The sequence below is a fragment of the Microtus ochrogaster genome, chromosome 21 (assembly GCF_000317375.1).
Source record: "Microtus ochrogaster isolate Prairie Vole_2 chromosome 21, MicOch1.0, whole genome shotgun sequence".
NCBI lineage: Eukaryota > Metazoa > Chordata > Mammalia > Rodentia > Cricetidae > Microtus > Microtus ochrogaster.
This window is the reverse complement of record NC_022022.1, coordinates 23022273-23042894: the sequence shown is the minus strand read 5'-3', so window position 1 is coordinate 23042894 and position 20622 is coordinate 23022273. Positions and strand designations below refer to the sequence as shown.

Sequence of the window (20622 nt, the reverse complement as noted above, 5' to 3'; positions counted from 1 at the left end):
ATCTATCTATCTATCTATCTATCTATCTATCTATCTATCTATCTATCTATCTATCTATCTATCTATCTATCTATCTCTTTGAGAAAGAGACTCTTTAAGCCCAGGCTAGTCTAGAACTATGTACCTGAACATGACCTTGAATATCTGATTCTTCCATCTCAGCCTTGGCAGGGCTGGGATTACAGGAAGGAACCACTCAGGATCAAACTCAGGGCTCTGTGTATGCTAGGCAAGCACTCTTCCAGCTGAGCTACAGCCCCAGCCTCTACTCTATGTTTCTAAAGTTTAAAATAATAGCTTATACTTGAGAGTAATACCGAACATTTCTGCCTGGGGCTTAGTGATTTATATAGCTTCTCTTTTCACCCTGACACATCTAAGCAACTTAAGGGTTTGTATGTTTGCTGCGGTTGAAGAATCCCAAAGGTCGTTTTAGCAAACATGACACCTACTGGAAGATGTGGGCACTGGATTCAGAATGAGAAAGCTTGTAATGTGTAACCTTGAATAGATAGCCTAACTTGTGAATTCTAGCTTGGGTCTGAGGGTCTACATTCCTTTGGATGTCATGTTCTCATGTATCTTTTAAAGTATGATGTATGTTGATATAGGGATTAAATGTGGAGGCTATGGATTGTTTGTATGCTGGGTTTTCATCAATGGACACAGTTACTCTCTTTATAGGTTAGAGGAAAAAGATTTCGTCACATAGTGAAACTCGTTTGAGATTACAAATCTTTACAGGGATAGTCAAGTCACTCTGGGACAATGTCTGTCAAGGACACAATCTGCCTCAGCGTCCCACTCCTTTGCACCTACAGGGAAACCCAATTAGAACATCTATTTTCAAGAACTCATATCACCAGAGACCGGAGATACAGTGGAGCAAGCAGGTAACAGTACGTCCTAAAAAACTGACCTAGCCAGGAAAACGCACACCGAGAGCTCACCCACATTCTGATATTCTGTGAAAGTCTACATTTGATCTAAAATATTGTGGCTAATATTTACATAAAAGGAGCCTCATACTGATTTCAGTAACTGTGGATTTGGGGGTAAGGTAGAAGGCTCAGATTATACAGGATGGGCTCCAAAGCCTTTATTTTTAGGTCAAAAAGATAAAATTTGAAGTCAAATACCTGTTTGGTAAATCATTTGCCTGACTGGAATAACATAAAAACAAACTTCTTATTGCTGTAATACTGCTTCAAAATCCATCCTTCTGGGTTTGGTGACTCCAGCCTGGCATCCCAGTACTGTGCCAGGAATATACTGTGCTAGGAAGATCTAAAGTTCAAGGGCAGCCTCAGTTTCTTTGTGAGATTGTCAAGAAAACAACAGCATCCACTCTGTGAACCGGTTCCTGAGCCTGCTCTCATCAGGACAGGACACACTCTGTTGTAAGTGTATCTGTAGCAATGATTGATTGTGCTCCTTTGACTGTCTAAGGGGAGTGGCCATTCACTTTACTCATTCAAGTAAGAATTAAGGGTTCCTTGATTTCAAATAGCCACAGATACAGTTTGACTCAGGCCTTTCAACATGTGTCCATAAGAAGATTCCCACAGTCAGGCGCCTCAGGCTGTAGCATGAATGCTGGGCTTGGTTTTTCTCCTTCTGACCGGTTTTGGCATCTAGGGAGTAGCAAATGTTTCTGAGTCATGTTCTCACCTTTCCTAAATGAAATGGATTTCAAAGATGTCCCCCAGAAAGCTCCTCTTGCCCGTCCCTCTTCCTTCTCACTTCTTTCTGAACTGTGACTGTAACACCTTTAATGGTGACAGACTAATGAACAGGTCCGTCCACTCCATCACCATCATGTCTCCCAGGACTCTGTCTGTTATAGACTCAAACACAGCTCTCCCCACTATTCTGTCAGCTCTTACCCAGCAGCTGCCTGTAAGGAAGACTCTTTGGAAAGTGGTGCCCACGTCACTTAGGATTCCAGGGTTGAAGCATTACCAACATGGAGGCACAGAAATAACCGCATGGGCCAGGGGAGATGGGACAGAGAACCACACACGACAGTGCCAGTTCCTACAGAGTCACACATGGTGATGTCTTAAGGCCTAGGATGCAGCCATCAGAGGGCACACACCCACATTGTATGTCTGAGGAGGTCACTTTTCCCAACTTCCATCTCGAACGTTGTTCTTCACATAGATTTGTCAAAACTTCCAATGTGGATATTCTCCATTTACAGGGAGCTTCCTTCCTTCCAGCTTTCCCCCGTTTTACTAGTCTGGGTTGTGTGTCCTGCTCTGTGCTTCTACACCTTACAAAGAGAGCCACCCACAGTTCCCTGATGACTCTCGCATTTAGAACAGGCATTTTTTTTTGGGGGGGGAGGAGTGGCTTAATTCACGCCAAGGTCCCAATGTGTGGATCTCAGCGTTAACATATCCTTGAATTAAATTATAAGTGAGTGGTGTAAGGGTCAGACACAGTGAGAGGTGGGAAAGGCTCGAAGGAGAGAGAGAGGAACTGCTTCCCATTGGTGGCGATAATGAAGCTCCAAACAGCCAGTGAAACATGGGAGCTTCCCTGCCTGGTTCACGAGCCTGGTGTTCGCTCCTGAGTAGATGTAATGCTATCCAGAGTCTTCAGATCATCTCTCAAAGAGGAACGCAGCACAACAGTAAGTGGAGTAAGAACAGCAGGCAAATTCAGGACAGAGCTCTGGAGGTGGGCAGCCCTGGGAGATGGAAGCACTACAAACACCAGGGCCTTTGTTGGTGTGAATTTTGCTATGTTTCTCCCTCTGGGAAAAAAAGATTAAACAAACATAGAACCAAGAAACCCCAAGAGTGCCTCAAAAAGGGCATGCTTTATTTAATACAAGACAGGTAAAATTAGTGGATTTTCTGGTGGGAAAATGCCTGGGAGAAGCAACTGAAGGAAAGAAAGGGTCATTGGGGCTCCGAGGTTGAGGAAGCTGTCCATCACGACAGGGAGGGGGAGGATGCTGCGCTGAGGACTGCTGTAGCAGGGGCAGCAGGGTTGTGAGGCTCACGTTTACCAGTTAGGAGTCTGTCTGTGTTTATCCCGTGGTCTCCTTTTTACCTAGTTCAGGATTCCAGACAACAGGTGGCGCCGCTCACATTCCGGATGTGTCTTTCTACCTCCTTTAAGGTGCTCTAGACACACCTTCATAGACAGGCCCAGATGTTGGTCTCCTAGGTTAATTAATTCTAAACCCTGTCAAGGGCCTGGGGTGATGGGTCAGTGATTAGGAGTGGTTGCTCTACAGGAGTGAGGACCTGAGATCAAATCCCCAGCACCCCGGGCGTAAAGGACTGTGTGCCTCTGTCACCTCAGTGCTGAGGGGGTAATCCTGAGAGCTCACTGGTCAGCCAGCCTGATCTAAGTGATGAGCCTCCAGTTCAGGGAGAGGCCCCTTGTAAAGACAATATGGCAGAGAGAGGTGGGGAGGGGGGGGGAGAGAGAGAGAGAGAGAGAGAGAGAGAGAGAGAGAGAGAGAGAGAGACTGAGTTAACAAATTTCTCTGGTCTTTGCATACTCATATATGGCCATCTCAGAATTCTCACATGGAGACACTGTATACACACTTATATTCTCTCTCTCTCTCTCTCTCTCTCTCTCTCTCTCTCTCTCTCTCTCTCTCTCTCTCTCTCTCTCTCTCACGCACACACATCCAACTGACAATCAAGATAAACCATTGCATGTCCTAAGTTTCCATTCTCTGTAGGTCAAGGGAGAGTCAGCAGTGATCTGCCCAGTGCTTTCCAGCAGCCAAAAAGAACTCAAAGAATGTCTGCAGGAAGAGGGCCAGGAGGAAAAGGAGAATGGACAGGAGTTGATCTGTTAACATGATGCCATAAACCTATGACCACCTCTTCCTCACACCATTTATAAGCGCCATTTCTCCCTGTGACTCTACTGCCCCTGCTTTAATTCCTCACTTTCTAATCAGGCCAGTGCCTTTCGTCCAGGAAATAAAACCCATTTCTCACAGCTCAAAACTTTGATGTACTGAGAGTGTCGTTTGTGTAACATTCTGAAGTGAGCAGCTTCGGTCGGCTACCCCGGACTAGCAGCTGTGAAAGCACTATCACAATTTCCATGACTAAAGACACGGGAGACATAGTTTTCCGTGCCCCATGATATCAGTAGAAGAATGAGAATTGGCTCCACACACTAATAGAGAACTGCCTGAGCCTTTTGCAGTCCGTGGCTCTTCTACCTCATGGGTGAGATCTTCCTTCTCCTTCAGTCAGCATGCGTGTAACAAGGGTAGAGCATCATTATGGGTGGGCTGGACTAGCAAGCCATGAAGGTGACATGCAAGTCTACTCATATCATACAGGGTAGAACCAAGTCTCACCACTGGAACCAGCCACACTGAGATGGGGGACTATGGCTGCTGTCACTTCGTAGCAAAGCATCCATGTATGACGCAGAAGAGTAGGACATTATAACTCCTGTCCTCACAGTTATGAGATCTGAAGTCCAAAGTTAAGCAGTGCCCTGAGAGGGGTGGGGGTTAAGGATGCAGCTTAGTTGCTAGAGTGCTTGCCTAGTGCATGCACAAAACCCTGAGTTTGACCCCCCACCCCCTCCCAGCACAGCATAAAACTGCGTGTGGTGAGCCATGCTCTGATCCTAGCACTGACGGGTAGAGGCAAGAGGATTCAGCAGGTAATTCAAGGTAATTCTTTGTTACAAATCGAATTTGAGGCCATTCTAAGCTGCATAAGACCTTGCAGGGAGTGGAAGAGGGGTGGGGGGTGGGGCAGCAGTCAGGTCACGTTCTTTCTGAAACTCTAAAGGATGCCTCTCCGCCTCCTCCTGAGATCTGGTGGTGTCTGGCACTTCTTGGTATTCCTCTGCCTACCTCCAGTTTCTTCCCCTGTCCTCACACATCTCCTCACCATGCATCTCCACACAGTCCTCTCTTTTCACAGAGTATACCCATTGCAGATTAGGACTTCCTCCAAACCATCACAGCCTCCTCTAAGAGTGACTGGCTCCGTAAAGACCCAGTTTCCAGATGCAGCCACATTTACGCAGATGAAGATATTGATTGACATTGATTCATTCGTAGCAGTGGTGTACCTGTATAGCTCCTCCAGGTGGAAAATGGACTGGGGAACTCCTGTCCGATGTCTGCCAAGTTGTTAAGGTTTCAGTCCCAGGGGCAAAGCATTTTGAGAACTTCCTAGAAGTGAACCTTTTAGGCGTTGTGTCTGAAAATGCATTTGCAACGTCAGACAGTCCTGACTTACAAATGAACTTTGGAAGGTGATCTGTCTCCATGCTTATTCTCCAAAGGACTTTACTCCACCCAGATAGTCTTATGATTAAGAAAAAAAAAGTCTGAGTTAGATTTGTAAAATACTATTAGCTCTAATGGTTTAATAAAATAGAGCAGGTGTACTAAAATTAATAGAAGCATCTATAAATCTCCATGCCTTTAAAGTACGTGGTATAAAACCAATCAAGAACTCACGCTTTCTCTCTGTGGGTTGCTGACATGTGACTGGTGTCTGCTTCTGGCATTTTCCATCTTAGTCTTTGCCTATCTTACTTTATTGTATAAAGTGACTGCTTTTCATTGAAAGTCATCATGATTTAGAAAAGGAATATTGGGTTTCGACCAGAGAAATGTAATCTCTAGGTTGAATTAACTTTGTTACCTTGGGCAAATCAGTCAAACTGCCTGTGCCCTGGTTTTCTTATCCATATTGGAATTAAAATGAGTCTTCTCCCTTTGTGATTATGAGAGCCTCGTTAAAAATGACTAAGTGCTTATTATGTGCATGGCTGTGGATGCTTGGGTGCAGTAAAGGGAGAATAGAGAGCCCAGTGCTCGTGGGGTTCCATCCCTAAAGAAAACAAGGAGTTTATGAATTATGACTGTGTTATAGGTGTTATTATCACTGCTATTCTGAATCCATCAGTTCCAATTTTCAAATATTCTTAAAAAATCTTATTTGAAAAAAAATTTTACACCTTCCAGATAACAAGAAGAGCATAAAAGAAAAGGGAAATCTAAGATTTGAGAACATATACCCTGTCATAAACTGAAACTCATGGTAAATATTGAAAATGTCCTTCCCAAATGATAAAAGTTGTCCTTTAATTCCTGATCCTTCTGCCTCCGCCTCCCAACTGCTGTGATTACAGGACTGTACCCCATACTCCTTCTTCTTTCTTCTAGGCACGTCTTTCTGTGCAGCCCAGGCTGGCCTTGAAATTGGATCAATCCTTCTCCTTCAGCCTTCCATCCACTGGGACGATGTCCATGCACCGCCATGTCTGGATCATTATTGAGTGTATTTCTTTATTGTGTTTAGAATTAGTTCCTTGGCCTCTACCAGATACTGCACACTGTATCAGGTTCACATGGAATGTCAAAGTACATATAAAACCCTGCCTTAGCTGGGCGGTGGTGGCGCACGCCTTTAATTCCAGCACTCCAGAGGTAGAGGCAGGCAGATCTCTGTGAATTCCAGGCCAGCCTGGTCTACAAGAGCTAGTTCCAGGACAGGCTCCAAAGCTACAGAGAAATCCTGTCTTGAAAAACAAAAACAAAACAAACAAACAAACAAACAAAACAAAAAACCCCCCTGCCTTCAAGGAGTTTAGAGTCCATTTGGACAACATGCCCACTACACATTATTAGGGTGGAAATGAAAGGGTTTCTGGATGAGAGGCACGGATTGAAAACCTCAGAAGGTGAAGGAACAACTACTCCCTAAGACATTTGGACAGTGTCTTCTGGGTGAAATATTTATTGTAGGTTAATGTAGGTGTTTACCTCTGTCAGGAGCTGGCATTGCATTAGTGCCATTTTTTTCTCTCTGAAAAACAAGCATGTGTAAGATTTTCTATTTCTACTTTCTATTTCTATAACAAAACTGTTATGCATTGAATTTTTGTGCTTTCTCCCAAATTCATGCTGAAACATCATCCCCATTAAAATGGTCTTGGGGGAGGAAAGTCTTCAGGAGGTGACTGGATCACAAAGACAGAGCTGTGGATGGGATTAGGGAACTTTCAAAAGGATACTAGCTGGGCCTTCTCCTTTGCCCTTCTGTCCCTTCCATCAGGTATCCACAGCAAAAAGCATTTAGGTACTGTCTTGGAAGGAACTGCTGGGCCCTCTCCAGAGCCAAGCACACTGTGCCATGAGCTTGGATTTCCTAGTCCTGGAACTGTGAGGTGTACATTTGTATTATTTATGAATCATCTAACACCGGAAAAGAAGTAGGACAAACACCCTGGCATTTTTGGCTGATTTTCTGAGGGAGAGGACTGAATGAACCTGGGTATTTAAAGTTCTTCACTGCCTATATGGAAGGCACTGTTACAAGAGGTTGGCCAAACGTTCTCACAAGTTATCAGTTCATAAACTGCTATAATATGTAGTTTGTTGGTTTCTGGTTTATATAGAAATGAGCAATGGGTATTCTGATTTATCTACCAACTCTACTGATTGAAAAGCTGAATCTGTAAATGAAGACTGTTCGTTATGTGTCTCTGGTAGATCTAGCTACTATAGACATTGTCTTTTTTTTTTCCCTGAGGGCCTTTCAATGGCCATTCTCCTTGACTGTAATATTTTTCATTCAGAGAGTTTGGCTTAATCCCTCACTTCATTCAGGTTTCTGGGGAACCTGCCCAGGCACCTTTTATTAAACAGCATCTGTCTCTCATCACCCTTTGCTCTACTTTTCCCACATAGCATTTACAGCTAATATTTTTGTTTCTTGACTAATTTCCCTATTATAGTATAAGCCATCTAGTGACAAGCATGCTTTCTATTTTGTTTTACTCCTGTGTCCCTAGGGATCAGATATAGTCTCCCTGGTTCTTAGTTTTTGCCATGTGGAAGACATTCAGTGCATATTTATTGAGTCATAATTCAGGTTTCGAAGCTGAAGTTGCTCCCAAGAAAAGGAAATGAATTCCCCTAGGGAAGTGGGGAGGGGGGATAAGGAAGGATGAGAGAGGGGACATCATGGACATTTTGGTGTGGACTCTGATACCAGTCAGTGGAAGCGACTTCTGGAAACTTCTCGTAGACAAAGAACAAAGGACTCTCGGAGTCTTTGCCCTGTCTGTGGGACCCTGGTGTCACTGTGGCATGCTGTTTGTGGGATGGATTAGATGGTACAAAAGCAAGGGAGGGAGCGAAGGCACCAAGGTGTGGCTAACTGTGTGTGGCATGTGGAAGCATCTTGGGACAGGAGGCAGAGAGAAAGAACACTGAGAAAAGAGTGTGATTTTTTTTTGTTGAGGTGTTTCTTGGCAGGCGGCTGCATTGTCATGTCGGAACCGTGTTTAAGAAAGACATGTCTGAGTTGAAAACACCACGTTTGCCGTGGTAATGGGCTTCCTAATGAGAACCCAGAGACGCTTTCAGCCATCCCAGCACACGCACATACATTATCTCCCTGGTTTCATCCTCACTGTTTTTACACTTAACTATCGTGCATGTTATACTTGGAGTTTTCTAGGAATAAGGATGAGTATTTAACATGTGTGCCTGTGCAAAAATATATCTGGCTCTGCTTGCACCCACAGTTTAACATTAAATATAGAAATATAGCCACCTTGATCCAATAGATGGAATTAGGATTCTTGTTACATAAGCAAGCCAAGACTGTGGAAAATCAGATGAAAAGGTCCGTGAGATTAGAGCTTATGTTTTATGCATCAGCCAATGGAACTGTGCTCAGAAAATCTCTATAACAGGCATGAAATGTTTTACCTCCATGACAATCTTATATATTTAACAGACCTTGGCTAACTGCTGCTAAGGAAGGTTCTGAGAAAATCAACAATCTTCCCCCATCCCCCCTCCCGCTATCCTCCTGTGTCAAGTGGTCAGTGGGTGGGGCTCCTGTGTTACAGGTGCCTTCAGAGCTTGCCCTGCCAGGAGGCCCAGGAGGGAGTGGTCAGGTTGCTGATGGCTGTTGAAGTTGTTAGCAAGCTTTATGACAGAAGCCGTCCTTAAGTGTTTACTTAAGGTTATAGCCTTGAACCAAGAGAATAGCGTGGTAAAAATGTAACTTTCTTATAATTACTTTGGGATATGAATAACCTCCATTTGCTCATCAGGACGTGCAATGCACCCCTTTGGGTTCAGACATTCAAGTGTCATCATTTCCTCTGTATGCATTGTGTCTGTCCCACTGAAGTACCTGGAGGAAGAAAATGAAGTGCAGGTTTTATGCGTGGCAGGCACCGAACCTGTAATGGGTGTGTCCAAAGGCAAGCAGCAGGGTTCCCCAAATTGCTTCTGTCCCAGGCATTCTTTTTTTTTCCCCACAGCGTTCTTTATTGTAGTCTGTCCCCTGATGGTAATTGGTTGAATCCGATTTAACAATGCAGTCAGATAAACAGTTGTGGCAGCTGCTGCCATGGCAACGTCACCGTCCTCGCCCTCCTAGCGCGCGCCCCTTCCCCACCCCTCCTCCCGCTTCTGCCTGCCTCTTGCAAGTGCATGCTCGCCAGTGGTCTGTTCCCGCGGCCGGGGTGGATGGCACAGCTATTTTCTTCCCAAACTGCTGAAAATGATGAACGAAGATGCAGCTCAGAAAAGCGACAGTGGCGAGAAGTTCAACGGCTATAGTCAGAGAAGAAAAAGACCCAAGAAGGTGCATTGGAGGCTCCAGAACGTCTGTATATAAATGTGTGTGTGTGTGTGTGTGTGTGTGTGTACGCGCGCGCTCGTGTGTTTGTGTGTACATGCCACTGCAAGGCTGGGGGAGCCGTGGGGGCTTAGAAGTAACTAGCTATAGACAGTGAGAGTGCCAAGCCTTGGTCTGGGAAGAGGCAGGTGCAAGTGCCTGCTTTCTGGGGATTCGGAACGAAGCCTAAGGTGCGGTATGAACCCGTGCCTGGAGCACGGTGAAGTGAGCTCAGATAAGGTGTGTTCGGTGCGTTACTGAGGCTTGCCATCGCCTGTGTATGCTTTGGGTGTTCACTGGCTACAAGTCGTTTATTATTATTTTTTCTTTGAATAACTGAGTTTCCGAATCAGAATGCTTAGCAAGGTGGCTTTGGAAGCAGAAGGTCGATTTTTTTTAGCCAGCTGTGTTTGCCCGGCGACAATCTTGGAGATGGCTAGACAGGGGATGCCTTTTTGGTCCCACCCTTGGTGTGTTCTTCCTATGCAGAAAAGAGTGGTAATCAGATTCCTCAGCATGCTATTTCTTTGCTTTCTTAGACCTTTTACAGTTTACTCTGAGATTAGCGTGACGGCTCTTTCAAAGATTAAGATAAACAGCTAAAGATATTATGGGCTTGGGGGAGGGGTTGGGCACACAAAGCAGTTTGTAGGATTTCTTACTCTGATACAATCCCACATCCTTGGATTTCAGGGAAATGACAGCAATGTGTGTGTGGTGGAGGGAATGCAAACTAGGCAGCCCCACCCGAAGCCAGCACCTCTTTATGGCCCGCGACTCCTGGAGTAATGCCTTCCAGAGCTCTTGAGCCCCACCTCTGAAACATAGGCTTCCCAGATCAATTCTAAGATCCTTTCGTGTCCTGGAGCAAAAATATGGGCGGGGTATTTTATCTGATTCTTCCAGAGATGATTTCTGCAGCTTTGATGTCTTTGGAGTTTGAAAGAGCAGATGACAAAAAAATCATAGTTGTGAACAAATGACTATTTCTTATTTCACCACTGTTGGATTTGTATGGTGTTTGTTGTCTCAAAACTACAGCTCTGTGGTATAATAAACGTCTCCCAATAAAAGTCTAAATAATTGGAAATCTGTGATATTTAAAAGACACAACAAACCAGAGAGTGGTGTATTTGTCAGATGGTGTCATGTGGTCATGTAATGCCTTAGAAACACGCGTGCCCACACATGACAGTTCTTAATAATAGCATGAAGACAGTGATGTTTGATAGGAGGCAAGTAAGTAATTCAGGGAGATGTGAGCACAGAACCCGTCAGTCCCTGAGAGTTCTGGATCCCCCTTCACCGCATGGTGTTTTCATAGAGGATTAGCTGATTGGGGGGTGGGGTGTGGATCTGCTGTAATCCTCACTATCTTTTCAAGATTCTCCTAGTTCTTCTCTGGAGCCCCTGTGCTGCGTTGTAAACAGTATCCTCAGGATTGCTAAGGGGGTGGGAAATGTGTCTCGAGGAAATTTTAAGCTCTCGTAGATGATAGTAAATCCACAGGGCAGAAGCCATCTCAAAGTATTACAGGACAGTGAGACACTAGACCCTCTGTGTAACAAGTATAATAGTCTTTTAGATTTCATTTTTTTTCCTCGGTTGATTTTAGGAGCTTATTCTTTTTATAGCTAAAATATAGCAATCAGTAGCAAGTTTTAAATATATACGTGTGTGTACATACATGTGTGTTTGTATATGCATGCACTTGAACACTGAATTATTGAGTGTTGAAAGCCATTTCATCTAAGAATCGCTGTTAGAAACATTATCACATGGCAGAGGAGGTTGCCCACACGCCCTCCGTATGTCAAGTCTGATGAAAGGAGGTGTGACCCTCCGTGCCTCCCTTGGTATTTGGGACATACATCAGCACTCATCTGTGAAAACAGGGTAATTGTACACATGCCTGAGTATCTTGGGAGGATTTAAAATAACAGATGCAAGACTATTTGGACACCACGTAGGGTGTAGTTGACAGAATTGTGTGTTGTTATTGTTTTCTTAATGGGTGTTCATTGTAGTAAGCCTTTCAAGAAGGGAAGGAAGTCTGTTGTGCTTTTAAAAGAAGTGAAATGACAGAATATTAGAGATGAAAGGCCAGCAGTCTTTTAAATACTGAAAGTTATTTGCTCTAATTTGAAGTTATATTTAAAAATACATTTTTGTTTTTAAATCATTGAGAGGTCTATGAGTGTGTGATGGAGCTGATTATTGTCTCCTATTATTTTGCAGAGCAGGTAACTTAAATGTCTCCCTTCCTCCCTTCTTCCCTCCTTCCTTTCTCACTTCCCCTCTTCTTTCTCTTTTGTACTTACTTGGTGTGTGTTCATGGATGTGTGTGTAGGCACGTGTGTGCACATATAGCCTCCAGAGAAGAGCCTGTGGTGGTCTTAGGATGGCTATCTACTTCTTTTAGAAGATCTCTCATTGGCCTGATGCTTCTTCATGATGTGACTGACCAGTAATCCCAAGGGCTACTCCTGTCTCTTGCCCCACCCCCCAGGGCACACACACACACACACAATTGAAAAACTCTGTGGCATTTTGATGTGGGGATTGAATTCAGGTCCTTATGTTTGCAGGGCCGCACTTTATTGACTGAACCAGCCCCGTCTTCCCATCCTAGCTTTCTTCCTGTGGTACTAGCCTTTGGGGCATGTGTTCTAGGTAAGCTCTCTACCACTGGATTGCTGCTGCTAAATCTTTCCTGTGTGAAAACTAGACCATCCAATGTTCTTTGGTTAGGAAATACTAATCAAAGCATAAGCATCTGGGAATGACATACAAGCAGAGAAAAACAAGTGCTGAAGTGAAGGCCATGCCAAGCCCGCCTGTCTAGCAGTGGATTTTTGTTTATGTTGTTGTTGTTTTCTGTTAGAGGTTCACTGTGATCTGGTGTGGAATTCTGAATCTCCAGGATGATTGGCCACCAGCTTGCCTTGGCCTAGGTAGAGACCCATCTGCTCATTATGTTTCTTATAAATGGTCCTCTGCTCCAGTAAAGGAAGGGCAGATGGGCCATGACCTCATCTTTATACATCATGAAAAGTGGTTCTGAGGGAAAGAACCAGAGGGTCTTTGACCCTAACAGCCTGTTAGAAAATAGGCTCAATAAAGTGTTTGTTTATAGCAGAATTTTGGGCAGTACCTTAAGGACAGAAAATTCTTCAGGGACTTTCTTGTTTAGCTTCAGTAATTGAGCTTGTTTGTCTTCTACACTCCATGACCACTAGGAATTCACTTGCGGTTGACCTGTGTGTGTTTGACCTACTGCAGTGAGCAGGAAGAAACACAACACAGGGGCAGTGGACCATTGCAGTGAGAGGTGCCCAGGAAATCATAAGATATGGATTGGTCCTGATGACAGACAGTATTTACAGTAGAAAGGGGTTTCCAGGCAGTAGCAATTCTTTCTCTGGATGGTGTACCATCAGAAAGCAGGTACAATTCAGTGTTATTAGAGCCCTGATTGAGAAAGACATAGCTCTCATTTATCTAAAGTGTTTGGTATTTTGTGGCTTGGGCTGTGTCTGTGCTTTGTCTGTGTTTGGATATGATAAGGGGGAGGTGCTGCTTCTGTCTCGCTCCACGCTGGACACAGAGTGATCTTGAGAGATGTTGGTGCTCCTGGAATTGTCCTTGTTCCATAGGACACCAAGGCCAGCTGCTGGAAGTTAGTGGCTCCTGTTTTCTCTCTCAAGCTTCAACACTAAGCTACTTTTGCTGAGAGACAGATCTGCTTATCCTTGCCTGCTATTTAGGTCCGAGTAAAATAAGCTGTGGTTAGTAATGCTACTAATGTTTCAAAGAACAGTTTCCTTAAGACACAATTGTTTCACACAAACTCAGTGTTAACCAGGTGAAGAACTGAGGTTGATGTTCGGGGTAATACGGGAAGAAAGATAAATGGCTTTGCCTATTCTGGGCTAGATTCTGGGTCAAAAATGATCATTAAGAAGTATGGAAATGAAAATAGGGAAGTTTTGAGCCTACTCTAAATCCGCGGTGACTCCACAGAAACTTCTTATTCCATGTAGTATCTTGTCTGATTATATTAAAACAACCTAGAAGCATGTTGTCATTCGGCTCAACATGTTTTCCAACTTGATACCAATAAGACGGCAGTGACTTGGCCCCAGAAGAGGCTGAAGGAGCCTTAGATAATTTATATGAGTGAAAATGGAAATGGCCAAGCATCAGTTACATGGGACAGTCCCTTAAGACCTCTAGATTTGGTAAGTTGTTCCAAGACAAGTAAACAAATAAGTGGCTTCATCACTACTTTTGTCATGTGATAAGATACCCATATACAGGTAAAAATAAAATGGAAGTGTGGTTGTTTTTAACAGGGTAGTGGGACAAAAGAGCTATGTAGGATGCCTTATATTCATTTAAGGTCCTGTGATGCAGGTTGTTGGAATATTAATACATATTGTATTTTTTATTATGTATGCGTTTTGAATAATTTTTAACATTTGTTTATTTTCTGTATTGGGATAGAGGCACACGTGCCACAGGGGATGTGTGGAAGTCAGAGGACCTTGTGGGAGTCAGTTCTTCCCTTTCATTCTGTGGATTTGGGGATGGAACTCAGGTCACCAGCCAGACACTGGCATTTTTATTTCTATGGACTTGCCACTGGCTAACTAGAGAGATGGCAGATGTCACCAGATGTGTGACTGAAGTATTATGGCACAGAAATCAGAATGAGGAACATGCTAAAGATCTTATCTTTACAGCAGCCACACAGAGCATGGTTTGATGGATCAGATAGCAAGTCCAACATTTGAATGTTCACCTGCTCATGAGCTCAAATTGGTTTTAAATTAAAAATGGGGTCTTCCTAGTTCAGTCAAACATAGAGAGGCTTTCATGCATACCTTGTACTGAGTAATATCTCCATTACTTATTTCCCAAGTAACTTAGAATTTGACCTTTCACAGAGCATCAATTTATAGGACAAAATGGTCTATGTTGCCCGAAGACAGCAATTCTCTGTCACTGAAGGTATTTAAAATGACCATCTGTCGGGGTGATGAAATTTTAGTACTGGAAAAATTCTTTCTTACTTGTCCTCTGTAGGTTTTCTGTGTCTTTTTCTTTTGTCTACTCATCTTTATGACACTTTGCAATGACAATTTCATATTATGGTAATAATATATACTATACTATCCTGATAAAAGCAGTAGGTGTTGAAAATTTTTATTTTATTATTTTTTTTTTTTTTGCTCACTACATTACCAGGACTACCTGGGCACTGCTAGAATTCTGTTCTTTGGACCATCTTCAAACCTGCTATTATCAGAATGTTTAGGGATATTTACCAGGCTCCTATCTCTTCTCTCAGTCAAGTTTAGTCATTACTTTAGAGTTGTATATGGGGACTATGCTTTGTCTTCATAAGAAGAACTCTTAACCTGGGCATGGTGATACATATCTGTCATAGACACTGAGGATTCATATAGTTCAAGGCCAACCTTGGCTACTATAGCAATGAAGGCCAACTGTGTCAAGACAGTCAGAATAAAGTAAAATCAGTTAGTTAACATTTAGAGAATGAAGAAAAGAAGAATCTCTGGTTACATTTGCCATATTGCTATTCCATGGTTCTCACAGTCAACCTTTGTTCTTTGTCTAGATTCAGACACAAGGAAGCAGAAAGCAGTTTTTCCCTCTCTTTATGTCTGAATCCTAGGATTGACATTTGTTCTCACAAATCTTATTTATTTTCCTAGGAAGTGGCCTAGACAGATAACATGCTTGACGTGGAATATGCACGTAAAACAGGGAGAACAGCACAGATAAATAAGTGGGTACCTTTGCGTGAATTAAGCACGCCGGCTTATGCTAGCCTATAAGGGTAGCGCTACCTTCCTGACTCTAGGTCTCGGGCTCTTCTGAGGAACTCTGTGCACATGGCACTCTCGGTGTTTGTTCTATTACTCATTCCTTCGCACCCACTCTCTTCTGAAGTGTTAAGGGTCTCTTACCTTCTTTATGAACGCCCTACGGAGTCACGTGATTGCGCTTTGAAAGAGGCTTCACGTTTTTAATCTGCATGTCTTTGTCTTGTGTCCGGTGCAGAGCATGCAGAATTATGAAAACACTTTCAGCTCGTTTGCCTTCCTGCAGGTGTTCTTTTCTAATTTCTGTTGGGAACAGAAACAAAGCCATTGCTTATTTTTGTCTCAGTGGACACTGGAAGAATTCCTGACAGCAAATAAAGTTTCGATTTGAATTTTCTTTTACTTGATAAGACAAAGTAGCATTGCCACCAAATAAGGTATTTTTATCGAAGAAAATCTTTTGTGTAATTGAGACAAGTAAATACTATTCTTTTTATCTGAGTTCCACTTGTACTTCCTATCCCTTGAAGGAAGGTCAATCTTTTTAAACCAGAGTGAGACGGTAAAATATGATCTATTTAATATCTTCTGCAATCTAGGGCTGGGCATGGTGGGGGCATGCCTGTAACAGCAGCACTTGGGATGGAGGCAGAGGCCTGGAGGCTGCTCTAAACTAGAGGCCAGATTGGCCTACATAGCAATTTTCAGACAATTTGGGACTATACAATATAGTAAGACTCAGTCTAAGACATACACACACAGAGGAACACACACACACACACACACATGTCTGAGGGATGAAATACTAATTTTTTTTTTTTTTTTGGTTTCAATACTGGGGTTCAAACTCAGGATTGTGTATGTGAGCCAAGTTTTTTTTTTTTTTGCCAGTAATCTACAGCCCAGATCTGGCTGTTTTTGTTTGTTTGTTGATTTATTTTTTTAAATAGTGTCTCACTACATAGCTTTGACTGGATTAAATTTTCTACCCAGAAATCTGTCTCGCAAGCACTGGAGTTACAGGCTTGTGCTAGCAAACCCGGCCCTTTAAATCTGTTTCTTTTTTATTCCTGTTTTTCTTTGAGCTCACACACCCTTACTTTCTTCTACATATTAATTTGTGTTTGTAGTCATTAAGACGAAGACCTTGATTTCTAACATTTGCGTAATGAGCAAGAATTCCAAGAATCAGTCTGTCCTAACTGGTCTAATGTAGGTGCTTCTCCCTCACGTGTAAGAAAGCCCTCTCTATACAATAATTTGACATTGATTTGCTGGGCGTAACTCACTGGCGCTATGGACCTAACTGAAAGTCACTGATTAGATACTTTGGTGAAATCTGCAATCTGACTGGATATTACCATCCAAAAATAAAATAATGACTAATCCAGAGAAATATTATTACTGTCATGAAATGTAATGTCACAAGTATTGTGACTGACAGTATACACAAGCATTTGGTTGTGCTTTGTGAGTAACAAACTCTCGAGAGCCCTGCAGAATAACAGGTCAGTGGGCATTTCTTAAAAGAGTGATCCCAATGGAAGAGTAATAGTGCTGAATGCTGGATTTTGACAAATACTTGGGTTTGAAGAACTTGGATATGCAGACACATTTTAGCCACACAATTCCCAGGCCACTTTAGGAGTTAGGGAGCTATGAAGAGAAATGTTAATTACAATACAGAGATATAGAAATTGGGTGGGTGAATTGTAACACGGGTGAGTACACTCCCACATGGCTTCTCTGTGTGCTGTGAACTCTGGGTCAGCTCAGGCTTCCAATGCAGAATCCAGTTTGCTTGGGAAACTTGCTCTGTGCCCCTCTCCTAAAATACCTGTCACTCATTTTCCGATTAGTTTGTGCATGTTTATACGTTTTGTATATATTTGTTTATACAAATCTATTTTTATATATTTATATGTTTAAACTACTCATGCACTTAGTAGTAAATTCCAGCTAATGAATCTTCTGAATAACCAGGCTAGTATTGATGCTTAGTAAAAGGGACATGGTAATCCAGGATTATAAGACTTTGTCTACCGTTTGCATATGCTATCCTAATGCATTACTTAAACACTATTGGTTACAGTGTGGCTTTGTGGTATATGGTCGAGTTCTTCTTGAGTTTCATGTTGGATTTGCTGATCTTTGAGTGAGAAACAAATGACTCTTCCCTCTTTTTTTTTGTTTTTTGGTTTTTCGAGACAGGGTTTCTCTGTGGTTTTGGAGCCTGTCCTGGATCAGCTCTTGTAGACCAGGCTGGTCTCGAACTCACAGAGATCCGCCTGCCTCTGCCTCCCGAGTGCTGGGATTAAAGGCGTGCGCCACCACCGCCCGGCTTTCTTCCCTCTTTTGTAGTTCTTGATCTGGCCTCCAAATTTTGCATTTTTCTTTGTTTACCTTCGGTGGAAGGCAGACAATCTTTGTCTAATCTTTGTACCTCTGGCCACTTTTTTCTTTCTATTCTACTCCTCTAAACAAGAGCATGTATCCACCCCTTCTTCAGAAAACACTCAAGATTAAAGAGAGAAAGAGAGAGAGAGAGAAAGAGAGAGAGAGAGAGAGAGAGAGAGAGAGAGAGAGAGAGAGAGAGAGATATTTTAGAAGTCAAAATACAGAACCAGAGCCAACTGCTAGGGCCTGTGTTGGTATCGAGAGTCTGAAGAAATCCAAAACAATTTGAGCATCATCCTGGAATGCTTTGACCAGTGCTGTGGGCAATAGTGTAATCCTTTAAGTTATCGTTCATTTTTTTTCTTCATTTTTGATCAGTATTTCCATGTGGCAGTTTGAGTCTGTTTAGATGGCAGTGTTCCAAGTATTTTTATTAAATCAATTTTCATGGATACATGAAACAAAATTATACATATTAGTGATACATGCCATGTGATGTTTTGATATATGTGTATATTATATAATGTCCAGATGTTTGTTTCATCAAACATCATTTTCTTGTTCAAATGTTTGACTCATCAAACATTTATCAATTCTATTTTTTGTTTTTGTTGTTGACTTTTTAGCCCAGACTCTCCTGAAACTTGCTATCTAGTTGAGGAAGCCCTTAAACACACACACACACACACACACACACACACACACACACACACACACACACATTGACATAGTAAATATTGTATATTCTCTTAAATCAGTTAGATCCTAAAGATGAGGTATGCATATAAATTTGGTTTATGCATTTCTTACTGCAATGAAGTATAGTAAATTTAATTATTTTCTGTATACCATATATTGTCATATGTATAGGAAAGTTGTCTAAAAGTGATTATATACAGAGCCTATAAGCCTTGCCTCAGCAAGATGGCTCGCGAGGTGAAGGAACTTGTCGCCAAGCAGGTTGTCTTGAATTTGACCCTAGAATCCACATGACCTCCAGAAGTTGTTCTTTGACCACACACACACACACACACACACACACACACACACACACACACTTCATAAACACATGTAAAGGAATGTGTTTGAAAGAGAATCAGCTCTGTTGTGCCCAGAAGGGGTTTCCACACTGGGGCAGGGAGCACGCCTGTGGGTTCTCGCTGCCATACTTTGTTGTCATCCAGTTACAGAGACTGAGACTTGAGGAGCTGCTGGGCTGAGAGCAGTGAGGGCAGACACTCTTAATGTCAGTTTGTTTTTACAGTTTCTAAGGCTGCTCTGAAAACTGCATTTGAGTATTATTAATAAAATGCAAATCAATAAGACGTAACTATCCCGAGACTCAGAATAAATCCGCATTATGAAGTTTTGGGATGAGTTGGGTTTGGATTTCAACTGTTCAGCTTTCCAAAGTGTAACATGATTCTTTCTACCCTGATTCCAATATAATTCCATTGTTGTTGTTGCTTGGGACAGGGTCTTACTGAGTAGACCAGGTTGGCATAGAACTCACCTTGTGGAACAGGCTGGCCTTGAACCCAGTGTTGTGGTTACAGGTGCCACTCACCATGCCTGCCTGTCAACTGCAGAGAGCCGCTGGTCAAAGTGAGGAAACCCCTATGCTAAGCATAGACATACCTAACTTCAGCATCAAAACAAACATTTTTAAAACAATTCTCTGTGACTCTTCTTTATTGTTGAGATTATTCCACAATCCCTCATTTTCTAAATATAAGAAAGAACTCTGGTATTTTTGGAAGGTATATAGGAAGAGTAATGTAATTAAAGAAAGATGGAGGGCCTACATTACTTTATACTTGAATAAATTATGTTTTGCTCAATGGACTGAGACATTTAATGATAATAATTATTGGAGTACTATTTTATGATAACAAAAGATAATATACATTGATATATATGCTGAGTTCAATATCTAATTTGGCCTTGTATTATCTTCATATATTTCTTATCTCTACCATATTTCTTTAGGAAGGAGGGTTGTGTGTTTTCTCTGGTTGAGAAAGAGTCTAGCTCTTTGGTCCAGACAGGTCTCAAACTGCAACCCTCCTCCCTTATTCAGCCTTCTTGGTTCTAGGATGCACGCATACACACACCATTATCCTTACATAGCATTATAGCCATCATCCTCCTATGTAAAGTGAGGAGACAGAGTTAAAACATCTTCCCTGACTGAACCCATCAAAGTACTAAATGATGAGCTGTGGTTTGACTCCTGGTCAAACTGACGATCTGGTCTCTCCCACCCTACGCTCCATGTGAACACTACAATGTGCCATACAACTGAAATAAAGTGTCACAGAAGGGGCTTTCTTTATATTGGAAACTCATCTCATTGACATGTGATGGAGCTTTGAATAAACTAGGCATCCCTGATGTTCTCGACATCTGCATAATTGGTCCCCAGTTGGTAATACTGTGGGATTAGGTTTAGGGGGTATGACCGTGCTGGAGGAAGTATGTCACGGTGTGGGCTCTGAGGTCAAATGTCATGCACTGTTTTCAGCGTACTCTGTCTGCTTTCTGTTTACTGTCTGAGGCATGAGCCCTAGATTCTGAGATTTCAGTTCAAGGCCACCATGCTGGCCTGCTGCCCTGTTTTCCCACCTGGAACCCTAAGCCTGAATAATCTCTCTCTTTTATAAAGTGCATGGCCATGGTGTTTTGTCACAGCAATAGGAAAGTAAATAAGACAT

The 20622-nt window shown here is 42.6% G+C and overlaps 1 protein-coding gene across 21 annotated transcripts in view; it reads left to right on the top strand.

Moving 5' to 3' along the window:
* The window catches only part of Ank2 (ankyrin 2), a 530016-nt gene that overhangs the window by 243292 nt on the left and 266102 nt on the right, over positions 1-20622 (top strand). For 8 of the 21 annotated variants that reach the window (XM_026783989.1, XM_026783988.1, XM_026783987.1 and 5 more), the window contains exon 1: positions 9453-9626. The exons of 2 other annotated variants lie outside the window; for them this stretch is intronic. In XM_026783989.1, the coding sequence (XP_026639790.1) occupies positions 9543-9626 (84 nt within the window). In that variant the 5' untranslated portion in view covers positions 9453-9542. Of the gene's footprint in view, positions 1-9439; positions 9627-20622 lie in introns of those variants that run through there. 11 more of the 21 variants (XM_026783999.1, XM_026783998.1, XM_026783995.1 and 8 more) reach the window with 4 other exon arrangements.